Below are 21,070 nucleotides of genomic sequence, written 5' to 3' on the forward strand. Positions count from 1 at the left end.
TCAGTTGTTCAGAAAATGCTAATTCAAACAATTTTGAGAAACTAGGAGGTTGACTTATTGGCCTATAATTTTCCATGAGTTCTATATCACCGTTTTTATATATAGGTGTAACTAAAGACACCTTCAGTTGTTCTGGGAATATGCCAAATTTCAAAGAGTTGTTTACGATATACGTGAGTATTTCTTTCATGTTAGGAATATTTTCTTTGACTAATGCTGAAGGTATACCATCATCCCCGCTACTTTGTTTATTCTTAATCTTGCGTGATAAATTAATTAAGTCTTCCATAGACAAAGGTTTCAAAAAAATTGACTGGTTGTTTTCATTTATATTACACTGAAATGGTACATCTGGGATATTTCTTATTATATTAGGTACAGTATTCGTTAGGAACAGATTGTATTCTTCTGCAACCTCTTGTGGTTTCCCTTTTATTCGACAATGAGAAATTTTATTCTTACCTGTAAGTTCATTGCAAAAGCTCCACATGCATTTAGTTTTGTTATCTGTACGTTGCAGTTTTTTATGGTACGTATCTTTTTTGGCTTTAACTAACAACTCGTTATATTTCGATTTAGCAATATTATACTGATCTTTGAAATTTGGATTATTCCCAGACAAAACTAGCAATACATCAAGATTATGTTTACACTGGCTCAGTTCTTCATTATCATCGATATATACATGTTTGTGGGTGTATGGTTTAGTTTTTATGTATCTAAGCGGAAAACATTCATTGAAGATGTTGATAAAGTTGCTCATGAACGATTTCCATTGCAAATCGACTGAGGAGATACTGTGACTATACGTTTCAATCCAATTTTCATTCTTCAATTTGTTACTAAAGTCAATTTTGCTTTGTTCACTAAAAATTCGTCGGTATGTATATTTGTTTTCCTTCATAATATCAATAGAAAATTTTATATATTGTGCATAGTGGTCAGAAATATGAGTTTTTAAAACTGTTGCAATATTGAAATTATCATAATTTGTGAATATATTATCAATACAACTCCTGGAGTTATGTGTTATATATATATATATTAAATTTTACAAAAAGGATTTGAAGCTTTATATCTTCTATTAATTATCTGCGAGCGCTTTCGACAGTTGGTAGTACTGTCATCTTCTAGGCACTCCTCAAACTGTCCTCAAACTGTGAGTTTGAGGAGTGCCTAGAAGATGACGGTACTACTGACGCTCGCAGATAATTAATAGAAGATATAAAGTTTCAAATCCTTTTTGTAAAATTTAATATTAAAATACTGAAAATAAAGGAAAATTAGTTGCATCATTCAAAATGCAGCTAAAAAGAGTAATATTTATTCTAATCATACCGAATATACGAAAAACTACTCTTCTATATATATATATATATATATATATATATATATATATATATATATATATATATATATATATATGGTACTTTCAGAAAGGGAATTTTAAATCCTTTAACCCAACTCAAAATAATTTTATTGTTGGTAATTTTGGCCCATTGGTTAAAATATCTAGACAATCTACGGGCGTTTTCAGTACATACCCCTACAGTTAGTTCTTTTTCGTTGTCCAGGGTGTTTGTTTTTTGAATGTCTTGTTGTTCCTCTCTGTTCTCTGAAATAGTCCGGATCTTCCTCTCTCTATTTTCCATGTTCGCTTCTCTGCTGTCTGAGATATATATATATATATATATATATATATATATATATATATATATATATATATATATATATATATATATACAGAGAGATATTTTATCGAGTGTGTATGATACAAATGAAAAATGTAACAAATAGTGGACATAACACTCCAAAAAGGGGGGCAACATATACTAACACCAAATCTTTATTTTCAATACCTCGACACGTGTTTCGATCACCAAGTGATCATCTTCAAAGGGGAAGATTAAAACTAGAAACTAATGCGAGCTAACCCTATTTATGCTATATAGGTAACCCATACAGGTAAACTATCCAGGCGAACCACCCATACAGGTATACCAACTTAAATTAATTTTACAATTTTGCCTTATCTATTATTTTACAATATATGTTTATATAAAAAAATTTTCAGCTATATAAAAATTAATTTCACAATATTGCCTATTGAACATCACAATCAAACATCATGAGGCTTTCTTGCAAATTTTGTTTCCGGAAAGAGTCTCGAATTTGCAAAAGTTTGTAGGTTTAATTAAAGTTCAAAAAAGCTCATATAATTAATTATTATCTGAGAGTGACACACGACCTTATTGCAGAGGAAAGGGGCCTCGTAAAAATTAACGCATTAGACTAGAAGTTCATATTTTACGGGCCGACTTTCCATCAGTTCTAATTAAAGGCAGGAAACTAATTAAATAACTTCCATATAACGGGAAAATTTATTTATTCACTTCTTTGTAGTCGACAGAAGGCCGAGTGATTCAGTTTGTTTCGAAAAGTTTTCCAATTCTCCACTTGAGTGAAATAGAAAAAAACTGTTTTTTTTCTTCGACGGCAGGAAAGAGTTTCAAAGACTGGACGGGAAAGGGCCTTATCAAAATGAAATGAGGAACTTTGATGTCCATATTTCTTTACGTTGAGACAACTTTATTTTTTGTCACGGTAAAGAACCTTGATATCATTCTCTTTCTGAATAATAACCGAACATCACGAAGCATATGAATGATCAAGAAATCCTCTTTCACTCGCTAACATAATAGAAGTGATGATTGAATGCTCTTAGTCTGTACGAATTTGTTGCTGAAGTTAGACATATTGCTACGCTTTTCAAATACAGAATCACTATCAATTATAAACCTCTATAAGACACTAACACTTACTGGAAGAGACCAATATTTCGCAGAATAACCGACACTGACACTGACACTGACACTGTCAGGTCCTCTTATTCATAGATGATTCTAATGTAAGGTCTTTCATTAGGTGCTTCCTTTCTTTAAATTTGATTGAAGATTGAGATTCTCCTGATGATCGATTTAACAAATAAAAACAACGTGGCAGAGTTTTTCAGTTCTGAGAAGACTGGAAACTTTTGCACGTATGTAGGACTAGATACTTCGGAAACAGTGTGACAACGCTGCAAAGACATTTTCTTTCAGATGCTCTATATGAATACTTATCTGATTAAACTGTAGTAATAAATAGCCTCAAAGAAACATATTTCATTAATCATAAGACCAAAGCAAAGGAGAACATTAGAGTTAGAGTAAAAGCATGTTTTTGAACATATTTTACACTATTTATTAATTATAACAATTGTAACAATCTTGTTACAATTGTTATAATAATAGACACGATAACGGTCGTCCCCCAGAGCTTTAATAGGGAGGCAAGGCATTCATTATATACAACAAGATGTGCTTGAGTCTTGAGGGGGAAAAAAGCTAACGACATATCAGTTTTATCCACTCTAATGCCACACAGTTCTAGACACGTTTTAACTTTTCACCTCGACTTGGGTGATGTATCGCTAACGACGTATCATTTTTAGCCACCCTAACGCCACAAAGTCCTAGACACGATACAAAATCTTGATTTGGATAGGAGATCCATGCCTGTATCCCGATTCTAAGACGACAAAGTTCCCAAGAAGGAACGGAAGCAATTTTGTTTGTTCACTCACAAATCCATTCAGAAAAGGGCCTCATCGCTGGAGATGACTTTTCGATGAAAATCAAGCTCAGTTGCTCATTGCTCGATTCCTGGTGGACTCAAATTCATCTCCCACATCAGTAGAACGATTATGGCGACCGTAAAATGAACGAAACGCGCGGTACGTTGTCTCGGACGTGCATTTACGGGTTTCAACCCTTTTTACGAAGATCGAAATGAATGAGGATCCGTCATCAATCATGGAAAGTCAACAAACCGTGTTCGATGCGAACAGAACAAACTGCAGGCCGCATCCAGATTTACATTCAGCATTCCGGTTGCATACGGATTCCGTGGAAAAACCGAAAGAAGGAACGGGAGCAATTTTGTTTGTTCACTTACAAATCCATCCAGAAAAGGGCCTCATCGCTGGAGATGACTTTTCGATGAAAATAAAGCTCAGTTGCTCATTGCTCAATTCCTGGTGGACTCAAATTCATCTCCCACATCAGTAGAACGATTATGGCGACCGTAAAATGAACGAAACGCGCGGTACGTTGTCTCGGACGTGCATTTACGGGTTCCAACCCTTTTTACGAAGAACGAAATGAATGAGGATCCGTTATCAATCATGGAAAGTCAACAAACCGTGTTCGATGCGAACAGAACAAACTGCAGGCCGCATCCAGATTTACATTCAGCATTCCGGTTGCATACGGATTCCGTGGAAAAACCGAAAGAAGGAACGGGAGCAATTTTGTTTGTTCACTTACAAATCCATCCAGAAAAGGGCCTCATCGCTGGAGATGACTTTTCGATGAAAATAAAGCTCAGTTGCTCATTGCTCAATTCCTGGTGGACTCAAATTCATCTCCCACATCAGTAGAACGATTATGGCAACTGTAAAATGAACGAAACGCGCGGTACGTTGTCTCAGACGTGCATTTACGGGTTTCAACCCTTTTTACGAAGAACGAAATGAATGAGGATCCGTTATCAATCATGGAAAGTCAACAAACCGTGTTCGATGCGAACAGAACAAACTGCAGGCCGCATCCGGATTTACATTCAGTATTCCGGTTGCATACGGATTCCGTGGAAAAGCCGAAAGTGGATTTATATTTATGTAGAAAATTTAAAAGCTATTCGTCAAACTGTTTATTCAATTATAGATTGTGGCGGTGCTTGATTAAATTGATGTTGATTCGCGCACAGGAATCTACCATTAATTTGCATTCCCTTTGTTCGGAATCTCCTGCCAGGGACGGATTTAGCCGAAAGAGATTCCTGCTGACGCAACGAGATAACGGAATAGTCCTGATATTTTGAATAGTAATAGGATAGAGAAAATTATTACAATGGGAATGGTGAGTGGGGAAGGTTTGAAGTGAATTTTCCCAAGGTAAAATGAAGGGATAGAGACTATTTAATTTATGTTCAAACTATGACGTACTTTAGCTTTTTTTTATGTTAGTAAGAAAATAGTCTTTCTTGAGTTTGCAGAGGCAAGAGCTCGGTTAGATTTGTATAGGCATTCAACTATGGCAAATCTCGGAAACCAATCGAAACACAGTTTTAAATTTTCAGTATCTAACCAAATCCTGATGAGGGAATTTGAAATAGATGTCCAATAAATTCCAAGACGCCCCTGACCGCAATCCCGCCAACTATGGTGGTGTCGTTGTGCTCTCTTTTTCTCTCTCCCTTTTTCTTTCTTTCTCTCCCGTTGCAACGGTGCTTATTAATTACACTTATTCTTTTAAGCCAGTAATTACCATTTTAATTAGAATTTATTATTCGTGCTTCTTTTGAATTCGTTAGTGTGTTGTTTTGGATTTTTGCGAAACCCTCATCGCGTCTGGTTTGCGTTACTTCATCCAGATGAATATTTATTTCGTGAGGCTGTTCTCGAACACGAGGAATGGAATACTTCGGAATTATTTTCGGTGCTAGTTTCTCGAGAAAATGAAGCTCTGAAATAATTTGTCGATACGAACGACAAGTCTCAAAAGGATTAATAAGGTATTGCCTTTCAACGCGCAATTCCCGAAACAGGTTAGACTATAGGCAGTGAAAATTGATAGTCCGGCCTCGCGGCTCGAACCACCGTTTCACTTGACGGATGGCGCTAAAGACTTGGCAACACTGCTCTAGATGCGCAAGAAAGATTTGTTCCGACACTATTCATGCACTGTCTGTCATTCTCATCGATTTTTGAGATCGATCAGCAGTCAAAACAAGAGAAATGGTACACTACTTCCCAGCTGCATGGAAAACTATCATATCCAAAACCAACGCCAGTGTGCTAACAACAGCAAACACATCACCCAGACCAATTATCACTGAACCTCCAGTCGGACAGTGCTTATACACCATATACTCCACAAACCAACCAGGACGCTTCCCACTAACCATGCGCGCCACCAACCAATCAGGATATTTTGAAGCACAACTACAGCAATGTTTAAATAAACAAGCATCAACGGAAACGTGCCACAACCAGGAAGGAGTGCCCGCTGCGGAGCTATAATGAGTTCCCTCCTAAGATAAGGAACCTAAGGCGGAAGAAGAAGCAACTCAGCAGACTTTCTTTCCTGGGAACAAAGCTGCGGCTAGCAGAATGGCTAACCCAGTTGAACAGGCCATTTCTGACCACCGAACGAGAAGTGGACTGAGAATTTCGAATCGCTCGAACCTGGAGATGATGAGCTCTGAAGAGTGACCAGTAGGCTCGAAACGAGGAAGGCTGGAGGCTCCTCCGTCCCCTCTTCATGGAGAGCGCGGCATCTGCTACTTTCTCGCCAGAAAAGAGTTGTCGTTGCAGATACAATGGAGCGTCAGTTCCAACTTAACGTTGACCTGGACGATGACGGTGACGTGATATCCAGCTGGAACGCCGAGTTCGGCGTATCCTCAAGGAAAATGATGAATACGTGATTCGTTCGGCTTCGGAGGAAGAACTGTGGGGGAACATAAAGGCCTCCAAGCCTATGGAGGCTCCGGGAGCTGATTCAATCAACAATAGGTTGTTGAAGCAGCTCCCCGAGAACCTTATTCGTAACCTGTTGGATATCATCAACAGTTCAGGTACTTCCCCTCGATAATGGAAGCACACCATGGTCGTTATTATCCCGAAACAGGCTAGAAACCGCTGTTTTCCTAGAACCACTGTCAGATTGGTCTGCTGAGCTCAACGGATGAGCTGGCTGAACGTGTTACGCTGCAAAGGCTAACAGAAGAAGTTGAGGACCTGAATGTTCTGACTGACGATTAATTCGGCTTCAGGAGGACTCAGTCTACCAAGCTGCAGACCCTGAGACTCAATTTCAGAGCTAGACAGCTCATCTCGTCCTCCTCGATATTTCGAAGGCCTTCGACCGTGTTTAGCCTAGTCCGAAGGGTAAGATTTGCCCTTTAAGGCATATGTTTCAAGTCAGAGCCGAAAGCTTCAAGGAGCTGTGCTGTCTCCACTACTATACAGCCTCAACGTGAGCGACCTCCCCAGGTTTGAATACATAGAGGTTTCCCTAGACACTGATGGCACGGCTCTCTTCGCCTCTTCCATGGGTTGTGAGTTGGGGGGTCAACATGCAATGTGCATTGAACGACCTCGAACTGCTAGTATTTCGACTGGAGTGAACCCAGATAAAACTCAGGCGATAGATTTGGAGCGACGCAAAAGATAGGGAAATCGAATGACTTTCTCGAATCAAGTACTTGTGTCTTATAAAAGACCATCAAAAACAAAATTCAATTGAGGATAGCCAAGCTCTTTCTTTTGATCAATAGAACATCAATGATCAACCTTGATTACTGTACAATACAATGTTCAAGCCTGTCATCATGTATGCTTCAGGCGCTCACAAACCGCCCCCCGAGATTTGACGCTATTGACGAAACAGTAATCCATCCAGTCGAGGAATCAGAGAGTTTTCGAGTCAGCGGAAACTCATGGAAACCCATGAGCTGTGGAAGCTGTAGACTATGCTATAGACGACCCCCTCCCGATTTAGAAGCACCCGTTGCTCAGTCCCTAAGACGTCTGTGATAAGTGAACAGTTTGTCCATCAAACACCCCATTCATGAAGAGGTGCACAGAGCCAGGAAAGGGTAAGGGAGCCAGACTCCAATCTGATTTTATATGAAAATTATCTATTGGTTGGCCAACTTTACTTCAGCTACCAAGCAGAGCACATCAATAAAGCAAGTACGATCTTGTGGAAAGGTCGTGATGATGGCAAAAACGAACGGATTTACATACGGTGCAACACTCCATTTGTGAAAGAACTGAATCTCAAAGGTGCCTTTAGAGTAGATCGACTAGGAGGGCACGCAATCCAACATTGAATGATTGGGAGGTCGTTTCGGAATGCGGAGGACCATTATTCATTTTGGCGCTCAATACGGTTGAGGAAAATGCACGGTTTCGACCGCGTTCATAATTAGATTGTTTAGACTTCTACTCTGACGACGACAATGACTAAATATGCCTCGTTAATCGATACGAACGCGGCTTTTAATAGACGAGGGATCTGCCCTCGGAGTCAGAAAAAGACGTTAGTGAGACTGAAGACATACTCAGTGATACTACATCAATGATGAAGATCGTAGAGAATCAATAATGATAATAATTTCAATTTGACTTTCAGAAAAAAGAATACCAACCCTGTATGAGCACCCAAACACAAACTGGCAGCATCAAAAATGCATCCAAAGCTTCTCAATCAACCGCGAAGATGAAGCTGTTGACGAGCCTCCAGTCAAATCGATATATTTGCCTCGGTGACGAAACGTCAATACACGTCAAGTGAACTCTGCGGCAATTCCTCTCCTACGACATCATGGCTGCGCGTCCCGATTATTTCCTCTAGCGCGCCTTTGACAACGGATCGGATCTCGACAGATACGCGATGGAGACAGCAGTCACTTTTTCCAACACAATAGATCCATTGTTCGGTAAATGGAGAACGAACGCCTTTTTTGGCTGAAATGGATTCTGCCGGAGACGTCGAAAGTATTAAAATTTAATGTTCATTACATAATTCCTGGAGATTCGCTGGTGCGGAATTAGAGCAACGTGGTTTCTCAGGCCGCTGCGTTTTTTTCGATTTAGATGAAGGCGGGTTTTCATCAACGAAAATGGATTTTGATGTTTTTTCGATGCGGTATTTGGATTGTTTGCATTAACATTGATACACAAACAAATTTGTATTTCTTGGATGCAAGATGTTTGGTTTACTGAGACAAAGTCGATGCATTTGCAACCTGTTTTCTATCGCTTTGCTGAATCGCTTTTCACCTATTTTGTCTAACGCTCATTAGGAAACGGTATCAAATGTTTCTTTCTGGCAACTGGCTGAAGGCATTGGTCAAAATTCAATCACCACTAACTCAAGCGGATGTTTCTATAGTAACATCAGCAACAGAAGAAAACAAATTAACTTGCATTTACTCACGATATCAATGATTTTTCTTAGTTATTACTGGAAATCATCCATCTGGAAATAGTTCTTCTGATATCAATGTGTTTCCGATTTGAAGTTTCTCAGACTATCAATGTTTTCTTTATGATATATAAATGTTTTCTTTATTGGATATCTCTGAGAAGCATACTTGAATTAACCCACATTATCAATGATTTCTTCATCAGTTATCTCTGTAAATAAATTGCCCTGATATCCATATGCTCTAGATTTGCGGTTTCGCAGACTATCAATGATTTTTTATCAGCCATCTCTGGAAATCAATCAATTTGCAGTTTCTCAGACTATCAATGTTCTCTTTATACAACATCAATGTTTTCTTCATCAGATATATCTGTAAATCATTAGTCTGGAAATCATTCTCCTGATAAGTTGAATAATTCATCTGAAAATCATTCTTCTGATATCATCTGCTTCCGATTGGCAGTTTCTAAGACCAGTTATCTATGGAAATTATTTTTCCCTGATATCCAGTTTCGTAGACTATCAACGATGTTTTCATTAGTCAACTCTGAAAATCAGTTTTCTTTATTAGATATATCTGGAAATCATTCTTCTGAAAACAATTTTCATAGTATCCATAAGCTTTCGATTTGCAGATCATCAATGTTTCCTTCATGAGTTGTCTCTGGAAATCATTCTTCTGCAGTTTTGCAGGCTATCAATGTTTTCTTTATTAGATATCTATGAAAAGCTTTCTTCTGGAAATCATTCTTCTATTATCCGTATGCTTCACATTTGCAGTATTATACACATACACTTTTTCTGACATCCATATGCTTTCGATTTGTAGACCATCAATGTTTTCTTCATTAGTTGTCTCTGGAAATCATTCTTCTGATATCCATATGCGACCGATTTGCAGTTTCGCAGGCTATCAATGTTTTCTTTATTAGATATCTATGAAAAGCTTTCTTCTGGAAATCATTCTTCTATTATCCGTATGCTTCACATTTGCAGTATTATACACATACACTTTTTCTGACATCCATATGCTTTCGATTTGTAGACCATCAATGTTTTCTTCATTAGTTGTCTCTGGAAATCATTCTTCTGATATCCATATGCGACCGATTTGCAGTTTCGCAGGCTATCAATGTTTTCTTTATTAGATATCTATGAAAAGCTTTCTTCTGGAAATCATTCTTCTATTATCCGTATGCTTCACATTTGCAGTATTATACACATACACTTTTTCTGACATCCATATGCTTTCGATTTGCAGACCATCAATGTTTTCTTCATTAGTTGTCTCTGGAAATCATTCTTCTGATATCCATATGCGACCGATTTGCAGTTTCGCAGGCTATCAATGTTTTCTTTATGAGATATCAATGTTTTCTTTATTAGATATCTGTGAAAAGCAGTCTTCTAATGAGTTTACTCGCATTCACAAACACTATCAATGTTTTCATTAGTTATCTCTGTAAACTAGTCACCTGGAAATTATTCTCTTGATATCTATATGCTTCTGATTTGCACTTTCTCAGACTATCAATTTTTTTTTCATGAAATATCTCTGAGAATCGTTCTTGTGGAAATTATTCTTCTGATATCTACATGCTTTCGATTTGTAGTTTTGCAGACTGTCAATGTTCTCTTTATTAGATGTCTCTGAAAAGCATTCTTCTGGGAATCATCCGTCTGATAAGTTCACCTGCATTTATTCACAATATCAATGATTTCTTTATCAGTCATCTCTGGAAATTATTCATCTGGGAATCATTCTTCTGATATCATATGCTTCCGATTTGCAGTTTCTAAGACTATCAATGATTTCTTTATTTGTTATTTCTGGAAACCTGATACCCACATGTTTTCGATCAGCAGTGATTATTCATTTTGTTTCTATAAAGCCCCAAATATCTGTAGAAACTGTTAACTCTGAACCTGGCAAACCGGTAGTCGTGGAAACGTTAAATTGGATTACCAGGAAGTGGTTGCTGGAGGCACACGTTAAGGGAGCACGGTCTGGAAGGCAGATGAGGTCGTGCATCCTAGACCCGTATCACCGGCGTGCCGTCCCCGTTATCGATCCGCGCGACCTTGGCTGGGGCCACCCCTTCTGCAAACAACCCCCAACGCTCGATATGACGCGGCGCGTTGTCATTTGCATCAAAAAATTTCAGATTCACGTGTAGGCATTTGATTTTTATGGTGAACGGCTCTTGATGGGTCGCGCGAAACCGCGTTAGAATCGGTATCGACGTGTTTCGCCCTGTTAGGGTGGGGGCTAGGTATTTGGGAAAAGGGATTTACTACGTGTCGTCGGAAGTGAATAATTTGCATGCTGAGCGACGTAGACGAGTGAGAGTGGTTTTGAGATCAGAATTTGCAACGTTGTGTCTTGTTGAGAAGTTCTACACTGAAGGGAATCTTTCCTACTCATTCATTCAAACATGTCTTGTTGACTATCTTGTTGGCTATTCAATCCTCGCTAAATATGATCAGTTACGCTTAAGTTGCCTCTTGGATTGGGCCTTTCGGACGGGGTCGCCGGACTCCTGGTCAGAGCACACATGAATAAAGCGAACACAAAAACAGAAACAACAAAAACAAAAACCAACCCGAGGCTGGGCAGAAGTGCTCACCTCAATCTAAGGCGGTGGTTGGGATGAACAGAAACGTCCACCCCAATCTACAGCTTGGAATAAGGCTGGACATAGCAGATCACCTCGTGGTGTAATACAAAGGTCAAGGCGTAGGCGCATTTGCGGCGCTGAGGACAAAAGGAGAAAGAGAAGAAGGCAGGAGTGGTAGCAATTATAAGTGCACCCTCCTCCTCCTCCTCCACTCCACCTCCAACAGCAAGAGCTCCGCCTTGAATAAAGGCAAGGAACTGGCTGCCTCTGTAGGAAAGCTTCCCCACTTGTGCACCACCACGGAGGGAACCCCAAGAAGGTTGAAGAAGCCGCGCAACGTCAGTAATGTCGCTGCACCTTCCAAAACCTTCGTGGAGGCCACCGTAACACACCTCATGGTGTTCGGTGAGTCTTGGTCTACACCTGCCAATATAAAGGAGATGTCTCCTAGTGACCTTCCTGGAAAAGACAGGATGGACGATGACCTAGGAGGACAACTCCTAGGAAGAGGCTTTGAAGACCCTCGTGGAAACCGACCCATCAAAAACGGTCAGTGGTATAGCTGAAGAACTGAGTATCAGTTTCCATGCGTTTTTTGATGATTTGAAACGTACTGGAAAGGCTATTAAGCTCAAGAAGTGGGTTCACAACGTTCGGAAATCAGTTCCTCTTTGCTCTTGCGCAACCAAAACGACCTTTCTGGATCAGATCGTCGTGTGTGATGAAAATCGAAATTGTTTCCATTGAACCAACCTTCAAACCTTCCATAATGTTAAAGTCATCAATACAACCCAATTCATAACTGTGGCCACACTGTACCGACTGACTTACATCCATCGCAACGTAAAAATATGATACGTATTCCGATGCGGGAACCCAATTTCGTGAAATGTGTTCGTCGGCATCGCAAAGTGAACAAACTTTGTTGGAATATCGGCGGTTTTCCATTGGAAGATCCGCGATCACGTATCGTTTCATTTGCAAAGGCGGACGAAATACTTTCTCCATCGGGATCGTCTCTCTTGCCAGATCGTGCTCCTTCTCCTCTCGCTAATATTTCCCGAAGTTGGAATACCAAAAACGGATTGCGTTTTCGATATATGCTTCCAGACTTCTACCGGCATGAGAGATCGAGAGGAATGAGAAGAGAATGTTAGGAAGTTGTGGTTGATGGTTCGGGCGAATCGATTTGATTCCCGTGAATGTTATATCTGGATATTAATGAATACCTTGAATCGGTGCTTGATGGAAATGATTATCCATGATAATGATTAACCAATTTATACAATCAGACGTGTTTCTCTATACAGTAGCTTCATCAGTAGCTGCTACACCAAATTATTCTGAAATGTCTTCTATATAACACTAGATAATTTCGAAAGTCAATCCGCTGATTGATTGTTCCGGGATTCCAGTAGAAATTATTTTTGTCGTTCATTTACTGTATGTAATACTAGCTTTTATCCGCGGCTTCGCTCTCATTTATGTCATTAAATATGTGTCAGTACAATAGAAATGAATACCTACCCTACTCTACTCTAACCTAACCTAACCTAACCTAACCTAACCTAACCTAACCTAACCTAACCTAACCTAACCTAACCTAACCTAACCTAACCTAACCTAACCCAACCTAACCTAACCTAACCTAACCTAACCTAACCTAACCTAACCTAACCTGACATAACCTAACCTAAACTAACCTAACCTAACCTAACCTATCCTAAACTAACCTAACCTAACCTAATCAACAAAGTAGCTAGATTTTGAGATTTTTTTGACAAACAATTTTTTATCTTACATGAAAAATAGTTTCTTCGAATAAAAATTATCCTTTGTTACTTCTAATACCTCTAAGAACATGTGTAGGAAATTTCATGATGATAGGTTGAGTAGTTTTTACACGAAACCGTAACAAACAAACTTATATTCGCATTTATGATATTAGTAGGGATAGGGATGTCGTAGTCCACGTTGATATCGTGGTTTGTCTCTAAAAAGTCGCAGCATAGGTGCAATAGGTTTTCTTTTGTTCATTTTTTTATGTTTGAAGATTTTCGTTTTAAATTTCCTTGGAGTCCTTCCTGTATGAACCTTTTTCATGATTTTTCTGTTTGTAGATTTCTCATTTGTTATTTCCGTCCATTTTTGACCCAAAAAGTTTCCAGTTTTAAATGCCATGTTGATGTTCTCCTTCGTTAATAGTTTTTCCATTTCATCTGATGATGTTCCTGTACATGTATGATTCGTAGGTGTCAGTGTTATTTTTAACCAGATTCAAATTGGAAATAGGAATATCTATGGGACCGTAAGTTTGTATCCTACCGACTGCGCTACGTAGTGTCATTAACTTTCAAAAAGCTCTTTATCATTGTCATCATGGACACAATTCAACTCAAGACTTGATTATATATAATGGACAGAACTTTGTGTGTATTTGTCGGCAAATAATTTAAATCATTCAGAATATAGGTCCTCATTGCCGAAGAAATCATTGCTGTTGAACGAGTCATTATTGACTTCCATGGGTATCAATTGAAAAGGAGTTCTTCGAACTGAATTCAGTAGTGCCTTAAATGTGCCTTTTTTTTTTGAAAACTATCTGTCTCTTCAGAATCAAGTTTCTTTCTTCTCTGTGGAGTCTTTCGTATTATCACTGGATCTTTCCTGCCTTCGATGGTGTCCACCGCAGTTGTAGGCGAGACGACAGGAATGAAAACTTGCACATCACAGCCAAAAACATGGAAAAAAGCTTTGATTCAACGAAATGTTCAGGAAAACAATTTAACAAAGGCCATTGATGTGACAATTGATATCTGAAGCCTCTTAGAAGGATGAGGTGGAATGCTTCAAACTCAACAATGCTGGCTTTCAGTTATAAATGATTTCGAATTTGATTTTTATGATGCTTTTTGCTTTCAGGCTTTCCCTACAGGAAAGTGTCGAATCTTTTTTGGCTTTTCACACAGATATCTACTTTGTTTGATCGTTGTTTGATCTTCAGCCTTTCAGAACAATAATTATCTTCAAAAGTTACTCTTTTTGCTTCGTTATTCTTCTTCAGCCAGAATATTCTGGTCCGACATCAAATATTGACCTCTCCAATATTGGAAAATCGGAAACTTCTAAAACTCACTTCAAGTACTTCGATGTTTCCTACGAGAGCTAATTAATTTTAAAAGCATCGGGTCCTTTCCTAGCAATTCGCTAGATTGCTGAAAAAACTTCCAGACGGAGTTTAATTAAAAAAAGAGAGAGAATGAATAATTGCACTTATAATCGAAAAAATAATTGGGTCCATTAGTTTCCAGGCATTCCAGCGACTCAAACATTAAGATTTGATAAATGAAAATTCTCAAATGGGCTCAAAGTTCTACAAAATTGCGTCTTTGAGACAAATTTCAATGGGAATCAACAAATGTTAGTGCTAGAGATTCGATGAAGTCTATGAAGGCCGTTACTGCCTGGTCCTCATTGGCGAAGGTTCTACCGGTGCGGAAGTTATCCAAGTATCGATAATTCTGTCAAATACAGATAACGAGCTTGAGAGTTACAAATAAACAAACATACATACATACATACATACAGGTGAAGCCAATAAAAGCGTGTTAGAATTAAAAAAGAGGTTTTGGCTTTGGAACCCTTCCAAAAGAAGAAGTTATTCCAAAATGAACTCTTTATAGAGATGTACAAATCATTTTTTGTATAAAGATGGAGATATACTACGATGTAAATATACTTTTTTGGACAGACAAAGTCGATCCATTTTCCATTACTGGTATGACTGGAATTCACATATGTTTGGAGATGAACATTTCTAGATTCCTGGCAATAGAATATTCATCGTGCAACGAGAAATGATGCAGTCTTATAGCACCCTATGCCCTATATAATTATTTTTGCACGTAGCTACATGATTCGTATGAGACGATAAAGAAATCATTCAAAAAAGTCGAGTCTTCGTCTCCCAATTCAGTCCATCATGATGACATTGATCCAGGAGTGTTAGACCTGGTAATGGAGGCAGCCATTCGCAGAATATAAAGGAATGATTTTGAGAACTTCAAACGTGACGCTTTGATCCATTTCAACCAATAGATTTTTTTTGTAGCTTCACGCTGGCAGTTCGATATCACTGATGCAAAATCGCCAGAATCACGATGCAGTAGTTGGAGGGGCCTCTTCTTTGATGTCGTGCTAATATAACGTTTGTCGGCAAATTCAAATTGCAAATACTGCTCGAGCATGGTCAATATCAGTGTCAATATGAAGGAACGTGCAGATCTGTTTGTAGCTTCCATGTCGAATAATACAGATCAAAGATCAATGATGGCGAATGCCTGTATTTCAGGTATTCGTGGATTCTGCTATTTCAAAGGAAGAGAACGAATTGCGATGGGATCGTATTCTCAGAGCGATGGGTTTTCGAGAACCAAACGAAATTATCCACGAGATTTTTCAATCTACTTTTACGAGGGTGGTCTGAAAAGTTTCCGATATAACAAAGAGTTTGTTTGACAGATCAAAATACTTCAATTACTCTGACAGAGACCAGTCAACAATAAACATCATTTCCGTTGTTAACTCGCGTAATGAAAATAATTCCAGTTGTAAAACAGAATGTTCCTGACGAGAACACGGCCATGAAATTAAAGTAACTGCAGCCGTAAAACGACAATGGTATGACCATTCGGGAAAACCATCTGTATGATGTTTATCCTCGATATAGAGGACTCATAACCAATGGAATTGCTCTTCTAGAGAATTTATGTTTTGATAACGACCTCATATATCCTAGCTCCGATGAAATGTTGTAATGATTCAGTTGAGATATTCTCCGTCAATTGCAAGGAGGTTCACGTTTCATAAACTTGAGATCGGGAGCGAGGAATGTGGAATGAGAAGTGATATACTTTCATTTGTTAACAGAGAGGAGGAAAGCTGAGTCTGTTTTGTTGGAATATTCCACTTTTCAAGGCCACAGAATCGATTGTCCTGGAAATTTTACTTCGAAAATGTTATACCAGGTACTTCTATGCGGACTGTAACCAGGACTTACCAGGTTTGGTTCACTGGAGGGCATAATTCAATAAAAATTACTCATTCAATTCCATTTCTTTACTAAATCCATGTGAAGAGCATACAGTGCTATTGGACAAGTCACAAAGAATACATTTTTAATACAATTGCCAGAGTATTTACCAAAAAAGAACAGAAAGAAATTACCCAACCGTATGGGGGCAAGGAATGGGATTTTTTGGTGAGCAGAACCAGGTGGAATATGAGCTTCTTTTGAGCTCTGAAGGAACGAAGGGACGAAATTTGACTTAGGATTTTATCAAAATCTTCTACTGGCTACATTCCGAATATTTGCCTAAAAATTACGTTTGTTTGAAGGTGGTTGAAAATGTATCATGGTCATTTTTACTAGTTCGGACTTCCATTGTCCAACATAACATAAAATGATTCGAAATCTCGAAAGAATCAATAAAATTGAAATGACTAGCTGAAAACCTTGGAATGTAATTACAATAAAACACAAGCAACAATTGAAAATTGAACAATACAAAACAAATTTCACCGGTTTAGCGGTAGTTGACCGTTTTTCCGCTTGATCAAAGCTGTTTTCTCGGGTTTCGCTCCGTGTTCTGTGTATTTTCTCCCCATAAGGATTATTTTCACAACGTTTCGGCAAAGTCTCATTTGCCATCTTCTGGTGATGTCTGGTTTTTTTCAACTAGACTGATTAATTCGAACTCTGTGTCTCAATTTATAGGGATGGATGTTTCCCTTTACCTGCGTTGCTGCCACTACCTGTGTTTGCTGTGCACTACCTGTGTTTGCTGTGCTGCTGTGGCAGCAACGCAGGTAAAGGGAAACATCATATATATATATATATATATATATATATATATATATATATATATATATATATATGCGGCTTTTTTGAATTTCCTACTACTATTTCTCTACTATTCCCCATTTGCTTGGTTTCTCCTCGCTGTGTGTGTTTCTTGTGCAATACAAAACTCTTTAACTGGTGAAAGTAGCTATCCCATTGACAGTTCCTCATCTTGGGTAAAGAATTCGTCGTTCAGTTGCAAATAGCAGTTTCGTATACAGCAGCCTAGTGATTCCTTGATTAGTTCTATTGGTAAGTTGTTTCTATCTTCCAGGTCACCATCTTCTGATGGCTACCTCTGTATGATTTGAAGTGCTTCTTCGACAGCACCGTTGGTGTAAAGGTTTTCCATGTCGGAGTTGTTATATTATACAATTATATTATATAATTGTTATTTTCAGGTAGTCAAGTTAATTTCATTGATTATTTCAGATATTTCAAATCATTTCATACCATATAAGATAATGAAAGTCGGAACCAATGGAATTTATAATCATTTACCTTTCGTATGGACTCTTCCTGAACAATAAAAAGTTGACGACAAACCTTCGCATACCAGAACACGTATCTTTTTCTAGCTCTTCAGCTAGAAAAAGATACGTGTTCGTTCAGGGCCTGGATTCTGCACGACAATGACGCCAGCAGTCGGGAATTTTTATTTATATTAGAGACGCTCCTCTCGGCCTGACCCACGCTGTAATTGCGCCCGAATGACGGACGCATCAGGTCGAAATGCCAAACTTGATAATTTTCGTCGAGAGAACCGACACGAATGGCTTCTCCAAAAGCACGGCAACACGTAGATGGTAGACGTAGACGAGAATGTCACGGGCGTATGAAGAGGTTCCTTTCTAGTTTTCGGCTTGACATTTTATCCGGTGACATTCGACTGTAGCTATATATACAAGGCGATGTCGAAAGGTTACGACGGAAAGTTCATTAGCGGGACTCAGATTTATTATTAGTGCGGGAGGATAAATAATATTACACTGTATCTTAGCAGGGATCTGACTCGACGCCATATAATAATGAATTACAACTATGGAGGAATTCAAGTTTGAATATCACTCCATAAAATTCACAACATTGAAACACCAACAATTCTGTGACATTGGAGGTTGTATTAGGTAGATAGTGTCATCAAAAGTGACATTGAAAACTCTTTTAAGGAATCAAAGGGAATTGTACAGTCTGTGAACGTGTTTTTCCGGTAGATATTGAATTGAAAACCATTATTGACTCTTGAAATATTAAAATCTAAGAAGTTAAGCTCGTTTTTTTGTTCGATTTCTACTGTGAACTTAATTTTGTTATGTAGACCTGAGTTTTGCGGATAAAAATTATTATTATGTTTGAAGAAGTTTTGTTTCAGACGTATTTCAAGAAGTTTGCGAAATTCGGTATTTATATATGGATTTGTATGACTCTTATCTAATATGTATCTCACGAGAGGAAGACATTCGTCTGTCGGAATGTTGGAAAACATGTTTTTTAAGAACATGTTGTTTGAAAATCTCATGAAGAAATCAACAATGCTGTTTCCCACACCATAGGATGTAAAAAAGATGATATGTATGAATCCCCAGCCTCCAGAATTGTATGGATTGATCAAATTCCACAAAGAAGAACATTCAGCCAGACCCATGGTATAAGATATAGATGTCCCAAGCAGTAAGTTGTCTAAGTTTTTGATTTCAAGATTCAGAGAACTCACAATATTTAATCATTCAAACACAGTTCTAAATTCAGTAGACCTAGCTGACAAATTATCAAATCTGAATATCAAAAATACTATGAAACTAGTATCATTCGACGTAAAAACAAACGAATGTTTGATTCATGTCGTTTTGTGTTGGTGTTGTCTCGGAAATTTTCGTTGTTTTGCAATGTTTTTTATTTTTTTTGAAATATGTATCTAATATGTCTGATGGTTTTTAAAATAGTACAATTATCAACACGAAAAAACTACTTTTTGAGCCCTGAAGAAGAATTTAACTTTTTTTCCGAAGAATTATTGGGTCACTAAACTAGTTAACTAGAATACTCCATTCCCTTCAACCTGACAAACATTTTCTAACCAAAACATCTATAGAGAAACAAATTTGTGACCTACATTGAAACTCCTTCGGGTTGAATGAAGGAATTATCCGCAGGAATGGCCCAAAAAACCTTTTCCTACAGTCCAAACACGATTAGGCACTCAACCCTAGGATCACCCTGTCTTCTGCAGATTTTTCGTGGGGGATTCTCTTAATTATCGCCTGATGGCGCCTCATTAATTTACGACGCTCGGCGTCGTGTAATTCTAGCCTTCTCTCAAGTTCATCAATTATGAAGTATAAATACAAATTCCGCTGCCTTTGACGAAAACGAAATTAGAAAAATTCAGCTGAAGTATTTTGTTTGTTTGCCGAAAATATCGGGTGAAGAATTTACGCTTCAATGAGGTTATTGGGATTATAATTAGTTATGTATTGGTGATTTCCTTTTCCATTTGTCACGACGAGATATCAGTCAGTTACCCAGGCGAGACATTTCCAGTTTTCGATTTATCACACACATGAAATTATGGCGGAGGAGCTTAGCGCCTTCGCCAATTTAGCAACATAAGTCGAATTTTTGGCGGACTCGCCGATTGCCAATGGGACAGTTTTCATACCAGAAACAAAGTATAGGAAATTGTACTCACCTTTATGAACCTCTTGGCTTTCGTTAATAGTCCTAAAGTCGTATGCCTAGATGCCTCTGGACCCAGAGGTACTATATCTTTGAGTTTCTCTAAACAATTTCGCAGATGTGCTCGCCTGAAACAAAAACAAACTTATTATTTCGGTCGGTCGGTCTGGGACATTTGAGAAAAAAAAAAGATCATTTGAAATATATCAGTCCAGTCAGACTAAGAAACAAAGTGACAGAAATTTTGTCATAATAATAATCATTTATTCGCAATAAAAAATGCATATAGGACATTTTTCATTATTTACAGGTTTGCAGAGATTTAGGTACTGGCGAATATTTTTATGACAACTTGACAACCACTTACAAACATGAAGATTTAAATTATGAATTGTCTTTCGTAGGAGTGTGACAGCTGGTTAACGGAAAAAAACATATTTTAAACATATTTTTTTGCAATATTCAGTTCGAAACATTATTCTATGTGCAAAATATGTGATTATCGTGTTAACTCGATTGAAGGAAGAATCATCACATAAGACTTTTGAGATATAACTTTCTGATGGTTTCTTGAAAATCTTCACTTCTACCAAATTCACCATTACAAAAAGCAACTACTTACACCAATTTTTAAAAGGGGTGAAGCAATAGTATCTGAATAGTTGGAAGAATGTACTGCTTTATTTAAGTAGCAGTAGTATTTGGAAAAATTGTCTCTTTTCAACAACTCACCTTTACAAACAAGGATCGCTTCCACCAATTTTTTGAAGGGGCGAAGCAACAGTATTTAATGAAGAAAAGAGAAATGAAACTTCATATCTTTTTATCACTTT

The 21,070-nt window shown here is 38.0% G+C and overlaps 1 protein-coding gene across 1 annotated transcript in view; it reads right to left on the reverse strand.

The window, feature by feature from the left end:
- LOC111517113 (max dimerization protein 1) overlaps positions 1–21,070 on the reverse strand; it is a 471,041-nt gene that overhangs the window by 45,606 nt on the left and 404,365 nt on the right. Inside the window, exon 4 of the mRNA XM_074169201.1 lies at positions 20,251–20,365. Coding sequence (XP_074025302.1) covers positions 20,251–20,365 — 115 coding nt within the window. The remainder of the gene's footprint in view (positions 1–20,250; positions 20,366–21,070) is intronic.

Source organism: Leptinotarsa decemlineata, unplaced genomic scaffold (genome assembly GCF_025532065.1).
Source record: "Leptinotarsa decemlineata unplaced genomic scaffold, Ldec_3_MD MMD2_P_RNA_scaffold_5, whole genome shotgun sequence".
Classification (NCBI taxonomy): domain Eukaryota; kingdom Metazoa; phylum Arthropoda; class Insecta; order Coleoptera; family Chrysomelidae; genus Leptinotarsa; species Leptinotarsa decemlineata.